We start from the raw sequence: 6,656 nt of genomic DNA on the forward strand, positions 1-6,656 counted from the left end.
GCGCCTCCCGGGGACCCTCGGCGCCGCGCCGCCGCCTCTCCGCCGCCATCTCGGAGACGTCATCGCCCCGCGACCCGCCGGGAAGGACGGAGAGCCGCCGGGCCGCGGCGCCCCCCTGCGGAGCCGCCTGCGGGAGGACTGAGCGCGGACGCGGAGCGGGGCTCCCGGCAGAGCTTTATTGTGCCCGGTGCGGCCCGGCGCTGCGGGGCTCGGCGCGGCGCTCACTGCTTCACGCGGCCCCCGTCGCCCTCGCTGACGAAACGCTTCCGGCCCCTGTGAGGGGGGTGATGGCAGATCCCCGCGTCCCGTACCCGGCGGCCCCCCGGTGCCCCCCTGTCCCATACGACCGTGCGGGTCTCGTGCGGTGCCCCGCTCCGTGTCCCAAAGCTGGCGGGACCCCGCGGCCGCCCCGCCCCCCTCCTGTACCCGGCAGGGTCCCACGTCTCCACGTCCCCGTATCCCAAACCTGGCGGTGCCCCGGTTTCCCCCCCCGCCCCCCCGTGTCCCCCCGTCCCCGTCCCATACCTGGCAGGACAGGCATCGCGCAGTGCCCGTGTCACCACGCCGCGCTGACAGCACAGCTCCAGCAGTCGCTCCAGGCGCGCGTTGGCCAGCGGTGCATCCAGGCTGAGGTCAGCCAGCGCCGCATAGACCCGCTGGAAGCCCTGCAGCCACATCGGTGTCATTGGTGTCGGTGCCGGTGCTGCCCCGCGCCCCCATCCCGTGCTCACCCGGTTCATCTGGTCCAGCGTCACCAACCCGGTCTCCCACAGCACCTGCAGCAGCGTCACCATCGTGGTCACCGGCGCATCCCCGGAGCCCTCCAGCACCATCACCACCGCCTGCAGGGGTCACGCATCAGCGGGGCCGCGGGGCTCCGCAGCGCCGCCCGGCACAGCGCTCACCTCGTACACCAACTCGTGGTGGAAGTGCGGCACCTCCAGCGCCCGCAGGCAGCGCTCAGCCTCTGACACCTCTCCGGACAGCAGGTACTCACGCAGTAACAGGTTCATCTGTGGGACGTGGTGCAGGCACCGGACACGGCACGGTGACACAGGGACGTGGAACAAGGACGTGGCGTGGGGATGTGGCACAGGGACACGGGGATGCAGCACGGGGATGTTGTGCAGGGCGAGGGGATGTGGCATGGGGACGTGGGGTGCAGCAGGGAGGCGTAGCGGGGGATGCTGCACAAGGATGTGGCACAGGCGTATGGCATGGGGATCTGGTGTGGGGATCTGGTATGGCATGGGGATCTGGTGTGGGGATGCGGTGTGGGACACGCATGGGAATGTGGCACAGGGACACGGTGTGGACGCGGGGATGGCACTGTGGGGTTGGTGGCACTGTGAGCGGATGAACACAGGGATGGGAGCGGGGACAGCACACGGGCACAGCCAGGGACAAGGAGCACGGCAGGGGACACGCAGGGCGCATCCGGACACAAGGGGGGGCTGAGGGGATGGGGCACAGCGGCGGCCACAGGGATGCACGAAGGGACAAGGCAGCAGCACGGCACAGCAGCAGGCACTGGGAGGTGCTCTGGTTCCCGCTGACCTCCTTCACCAGGTGCTTGACGGGGCGCTGCCCACCCCCCACACCCCACACGTTGTCCAGCCGGTTGACGTCACGCTTGATGCGGAGCAGGACGGCGGCGCGGTCCAGAGCGGCCCTGTGGAGCAGCAAGTGAGTGCAGGGCAATGGGGCGGGCAGCGGGGTGAGGGCAGAGAGCGAGAGCAGTGGGGTGAGGGCAGTGGGGTGAGGGCAGCACTCACCTGGCGTGCTCGCAGTCCACGCGGCCTCTGTAGCGCTCCAGGAAGCCCAGGGGCAGCGCATGGTCGGCCACCGCGCGGGCAATGAACTGCCCCAGCATCTGTGGGGGGCACAGGGTCAGCACGAGGACCCCCAGCCCGCTCTCCGCCGTGGCCCCGTCCCCAACCGCACGTCCCTGCCGGCACCTGAGGGGCCTCTGGGGTGTCGAGGATGAGGTCGGGGAGGTCCCGCAGCATCTTGTCGAAGGCCCAGGCGACGTCCTCGGGGCTCAGCACGCGACCCACCAGGTCAGACAGCAGCCTTGATGTCAGCTCCCTGTGGCTGGCTTTGCCCTCCAGTGCCAGTGCCACCGCCAGCGAGGGCACCGCGTGCCGCCGGCCACCCAGGTTCAGCCCCCGCAGCAGCTCCTGCACCCAGCACCGCAGCACCAGTGGGTGCTCACACCCTGCCCCGTGCTGCAGCCTGGTCCCAAATCCCCTCCGGCACTACGGTGCCCCCCATCCCCTCCTCAAGAGACTTTGCTCCTTCCTGAGGGCTCCCACCAGCCCTGGACCCCCTCCCCGCTGCAAGGCTCTGCTACACGGACCCTCCTTCCCCCCAAGGGTCCCCTCGCCCCCGACGCACCACGACCTCGCTGGTGTCCCCGTGCTCAAAGTACTCCAGCACCATGGGCTGCACGTTCTGCTCCAGCTCGTCCTCCTCCAGCTCGGGCACCACGGTGGCATAGACCGTGTCCCCCTGCGGGGTCGGACGGGAGGCTCCGGAGAGGCGCCCGCAGTGATGGCTGCGGGGTAGGGGGGGAGGTGGGGGGCAGGGCCGTACCTGCGCCACTTCATCGTAGTTGGGGTCGCGGACGTCGGGCTCCTGGTAGCCGTACACCACGCCGGGGGCCCCCCACACGCCTTTACCCCCCGCGCCGCCTGCAGCGGGCACAGCAGGGGCTCAGCGGGGGGGGGGGGGCACGGCGCGCACCTCGCGGGGGCTGCGGGGCCGCCCCGCGCTCACCTTTCTTGGGCAGCCCGCGGCCCTTCCCGCCGCGCGATCTGCGGTCGTGCGCTCTGCCCTTGGGGCTGCCGGGTTCGGCGCCCGGCTCCTCGGCCGGCGGCTCCCGGGCAGAGTCCCGGGACGAGGTGCGCCGCAGCCGCCGCTTGGCCTTGGCCCTGAGCCTCGCTTCGTGCAGGAGTTTCTCCGGGGGAGCCCAGAGCCGCGCCCCCCCGGCGCCGTCCTCCCCCTCTTCTTCTTCCCCCTCCTCTTCCTCCTCCTGCTGCTGCTGCTGCTCCGCGCTCGGGCCCTGCGTGCACGGACGGCCCGTCACCGCGCGCCCCGACGGGACCCCCGCGACCCCCTCCCACCCACCGCCCCCGGCGGGGAACCCCCGGCACCGCTCCGGGGCTCCGCTCCCGATACTTGCCGAGGCGAACGGGGCGCGGGCGGTAACGCCCGGTTCGGCCGTGCTGGCGGCGGACATCCCGGCGGCACCGGGACCGGGAGCGGAGGGAGGGGAAGGGGCGCGCCGCTCGGCCGGACCCCGCCCCGCCGCGCGGAGGAAGTGACCGGGAGGAGGCGGCGGCATCATGGGAGCCGTAGTCCCACCGGCACCGGCGGCACCGCGCGGAATAAGCGGGTCACGGGGCGGGCGGGGGTCCCGATGGCCCCCGTGCACGCGCGGACACCGCGGGAGTGAATCTCAGATTCAGACCCCGACTCCGCGGATGCTCGGGGCCGGGACCCCTGGACATGACCGCGGGGAGCCGGACACGGAGCGGTCCGGACGGAGCTCGAAGGCGGCGGGGAAGGAGCCCCGCCCGGTGTCCCCGCGGGGGCACCCACGAAGGACAGCGGCAGCGCCGATGGCAGACGGTGACGGTGCGGGGCGGAGCGCGACGTGTCGGAATGCTCGCGGCCACGGTGCGGGCCCGACCCCCCGCGTGAGACCCCAGGGACCGGGACAGAAGCCGGAGCTCAGCGCCGCGTCGCTTTATTTCGGCCGCGCTCAGCCCTCGGGGCTCTTGGCCATGCACGGCAGGCCGGGGACGCGCCAGCGCCGCGCTCCGTGCAGCCGCAGCGCCAACCACTGCTGCTGCCCGCCAGACAGGTAGGACTCGGGGGGGGCCGCCGCGGGGCCGGCCGGGGGGCTCCGAGCCGGGAAGGGGCGGGGGGGGGGCCCGCTGAAGGCCCCGCCGCCTCCAGGGTCTCCAGGCTGTGCAGGCTGCTGGCGCCCAGCTCTTGTGTGCGGGCACCGTGGTTGGAGCCTGGGGGCGAGAGGAGACGGAGTCGGGGGAGGGAGCGCGGCGGAAGCCGTGGGGGCTCCCGGCTTCGTCTCCATCTCTTTCCCAATCCTCATTCCCATCCCCATCGCCACCCCCGTCCCATTTCTGTCCCCGTCCCCCCCCAACCCGATCCCCATCCCACCTCCATTCCATCCCCGTCCCATTCACTCCCCCTCCTCACAGCACTGCCGCAGGGAGGGCCAGCCATGGGGCGGCAGATACGCCTTGCCGCTGGGCTGCTGCAGGAGGCAGAGGATGGCACCGTCCATCTGCTGGAGGACGCGCAGGGAGAGCAGCGCCTGCCTCGTGTCGGGCTCCAGCCCGTACTGCTCGCACTGCACCAGCTGCCGCACCAGCGCGAAGTCCTGCTGCAGCTGCAGAGCGCCCTGCAGGCTGCGGGCGGCGCTTCAGCACCGACCCGGCGCCCCCCCCGGCTCTCCCCCCTCCCTACCGACTCCCCCCGGACCTGAACTTGATCTTCTGCGCTAGGATGTGATCCATCCACGCCTCCACGAAGGCTGTCATCACCCGCGCCAACGTGGGCACCTGGGAGTCGCGGGGCAGCAGCTGCGCGCCCTGCAGCACTTGGCCCAGCACCGTCTGAGCCGCCGCCGCCGCGTAGTCGCTGGGGGAGCTGGGCAGCTCTGCGGAGAGACGGCGTCAGCCCCGCGGTCCCGTCCGGGCCGGGGGGGAAAAGAGGATGGGGGGCCGCCACCCACCGGCTCGGAGGCCGAGCCTCCAGTGCCTGCCCAGCGGCATGGTCTGGTCGAAGATCTCCGCCGACATCCGCTTGCAGTCCGTCGAGAAGAGCTTCAACACGTCCCCCGCGAACAGCTGCGAGCGGAGAGGAGCCGATGGGGGGCGCCTCCGAGCGGCCAAAGCGCTGCCTGCCGCTGCGCTGCCGGCTGCGGGCCCCCGGAGCCCCGGCGGCGGCCGTACCTGGATGCTGGCGGCCGCGGAGCGGATCTGCAGGCGCAGCCACCGCTCGTGTTGGGAGCGCAGGCGCCGGTGGGGCGCGAGGTGCTGCGGGCCGTCCTCAGGCTCCGGGAAAGTCGCGTTCACCAGCAGCTCCAGCGCGTCCGTCTCGGCCTTCAGCAGCTGCGGAGCGCACAGCCGTGACCTCAAACCGCCTCCGGGGCCGCGGCGCAGCCCCGCACCGCGCCGAGCCCCGCGCCCACCTGCAGGTCTCCCTGAGTGACGAGCAGGAACTGCTGCAGGGACCACGCCGCCAGGTACTGGAAGGCTTTGCCCATCAGCCAGGAGCGCGAGGCCTGAGCCGTAGCCAGGCAGCAGCCCAGCAGCTGCAGGCGCAGGCAGGGCGAGCCGAGGGGGCTGCCTGGAGGCGGAGCGGGGGGGCAGCGTCACGCAAGAGCCAACGCGGATCGCCCCCGTCCCCGCGATGCACCGCTCACCCTCCGGGTCGTCCGGCAGGTTCCGCAGGGCGGAGCTCAGGGCCGGGTAGAGCCGCTGAAGGAGCCGCGCCGTACCGCTGTGCGCCGCGCCCTCCGAGCGCTCCGGCACCGCGCAGCGATCGCTCAGCCCCGAACCCAGCGCCAGGGCGAAGTCTGCGGGGAGACGCGATGCGAGCGGTGCCGGCAGCCGTGAAGGGGACCCCCCGCCCCACTTCCACCCCCACGCGTACCTCGGTGCCAGTCGAGCAGGGCAGCCCGGCACTGCAGCCGCCGGCACAGCCGCCCCAACTCCTCCTCGCACTCCGGGGGGATGCGGGCTGCGAACGGACAGCGCTGAGGAACGGCCCGGGGCCGCCCGGCTCCCACGTGGTGCCGGCCTTCCGCGGAGGCAGCCGAGCCGCCCCTCCCGCACGTACCGGGACCGAGCGCCAGCTGCAGCTCCCGTGCGACGCCGGCGGCGCGTCCCGTCCCACCGGCCGGTAGCTCCAAGCGGGGGCCCAGCGCGGCGCCGGCCGCCTCCCAGCACAGCGGGCGGTACCGGGCGTGCAGAGCCTCGGCCGCCGCCGCGTGGGTCGCGTCCAACCAGCGCACCGCCTTGCAGGCTGAGCCCGGCCGCGGGGACGGAGCCGCGGGGCTCTCCGTGGGAACGCCGAGGGCAGGACGCCAAAGGCCGTCGGCAGAGGCCACCAACACCTCCAGCACGGGGCCCACGAGCCGCTCGTCCTCAAGGCACAGCGCCCGCAGCGCCTCGGGGAGGCTCCGCGCCGCCTCCAGCCCATCCTCCTCCTCCTCCGCCGCGACGAAGCCGCCGTCTCCGTGCCGCAGGAGCCGCGCGAGGCTCTCGGCCGCCCGCCGGCCCCTCTCTGCCGCCAGCAGGGCCAGCACCCGCCGCAGGGGGAAGGCGCAGGGCGGCATCCCCGCGGCCCGGTCGGCGCCGGCGGTCGAGCGAGCGGAGCCCGGCTCCGTATCCAGCTCCGCCAGCACGCGGTTGTAGATCTCCAGACCCTGGAAGAGGTCGGCGAGCTGCGCCGGGGGGGCCCCGTCCCGTGCCGCACCGCGCAGCGCGGCCTCCAAGCGCTCCTCCAGCAGCCGCGCCGCCTGCAGCGCCAGCAGCTCCAGCGCCCGCCGCATGTGAGCCACGGCCTCGCGCCGCCCCAGCAGCAGCGGCCGCAGCCACGCGTCGCCCCGCATCCGCCGCCGC

General features: G+C 73.6%; 2 protein-coding genes across 3 annotated transcripts; both read right to left on the minus strand.

Annotated features, from left to right (window-relative positions):
* Nucleotides 1-166: 166 nt before the first annotated feature.
* Nucleotides 167-3,349, minus strand: LOC122192286 (programmed cell death protein 4-like). Of its 2 annotated transcripts, none has more exons than XM_042892810.1 (11): nt 3,185-3,349; nt 2,779-3,064; nt 2,596-2,693; nt 2,398-2,511; nt 1,959-2,180; nt 1,776-1,873; nt 1,558-1,672; nt 906-1,013; nt 732-842; nt 526-665; nt 167-273 (listed from the first exon to the last, which is right to left on the minus strand). In XM_042892810.1, exons 1-11 carry the CDS (start codon nt 3,347-3,349, stop codon nt 222-224), a joined length of 1,509 nt encoding a protein of 502 aa, XP_042748744.1. In that variant the 3' UTR covers nt 167-221. The 2 variants fall into 2 exon arrangements, with proteins under 2 accessions (XP_042748744.1, XP_042748745.1); XM_042892811.1 differs by having other exon boundaries at nt 732-776; nt 3,185-3,258.
* A 386-nt stretch (nt 3,350-3,735) lies between these two features.
* On the minus strand, nt 3,736-6,646 carry CCDC142 (coiled-coil domain containing 142). The gene is made up of 9 exons (XM_042892812.1): nt 5,872-6,646; nt 5,686-5,772; nt 5,456-5,608; nt 5,222-5,379; nt 4,983-5,141; nt 4,763-4,877; nt 4,510-4,687; nt 4,225-4,436; nt 3,736-4,025 (listed from the first exon to the last, which is right to left on the minus strand). The coding sequence occupies exons 1-9, from the start codon at nt 6,644-6,646 to the stop codon at nt 3,736-3,738; spliced, it is 2,127 nt and encodes a 708-aa protein (XP_042748746.1).
* Nucleotides 6,647-6,656: the final 10 nt, after the last annotated feature.

This window comes from Lagopus leucura, unplaced genomic scaffold (assembly GCF_019238085.1).
Source record: "Lagopus leucura isolate 7727_CA_CO unplaced genomic scaffold, USGS_WTPT01 35009-0_obj-0_obj, whole genome shotgun sequence".
In the NCBI taxonomy this organism is placed as follows: Eukaryota; Metazoa; Chordata; class Aves; order Galliformes; family Phasianidae; genus Lagopus; species Lagopus leucura.

Bases quoted from the DNA above. Each gene is read 5' to 3' on its own strand.
- LOC122192286 (XM_042892810.1), bottom strand. From the start codon at position 3,349: ATGATGCCGCCGCCTCCTCCCGGTCACTTCCTCCGCGCGGCGGGGCGG. The intron at 3,065-3,184 runs GCAAGTATCGGG...CCGTGCACGCAG, and splicing joins CCCGCGCCCCGTTCGCCTCG to GGCCCGAGCGCGGAGCAGCA. The intron at 1,673-1,775 runs GTGAGTGCTGCC...GCTGCTCCACAG, and splicing joins GTGGACTGCGAGCACGCCAG to GGCCGCTCTGGACCGCGCCG.
- CCDC142 (XM_042892812.1), bottom strand. From the start codon at position 6,646: ATGCGGGGCGACGCGTGGCTGCGGCCGCTGCTGCTGGGGCGGCGCGAG. The intron at 5,380-5,455 runs GTGAGCGGTGCA...CTCCGCCTCCAG, and splicing joins CCTGCCGGACGACCCGGAGG to GCAGCCCCCTCGGCTCGCCC. The intron at 5,142-5,221 runs GTGGGCGCGGGG...TGCGCTCCGCAG, and splicing joins TCACTCAGGGAGACCTGCAG to CTGCTGAAGGCCGAGACGGA.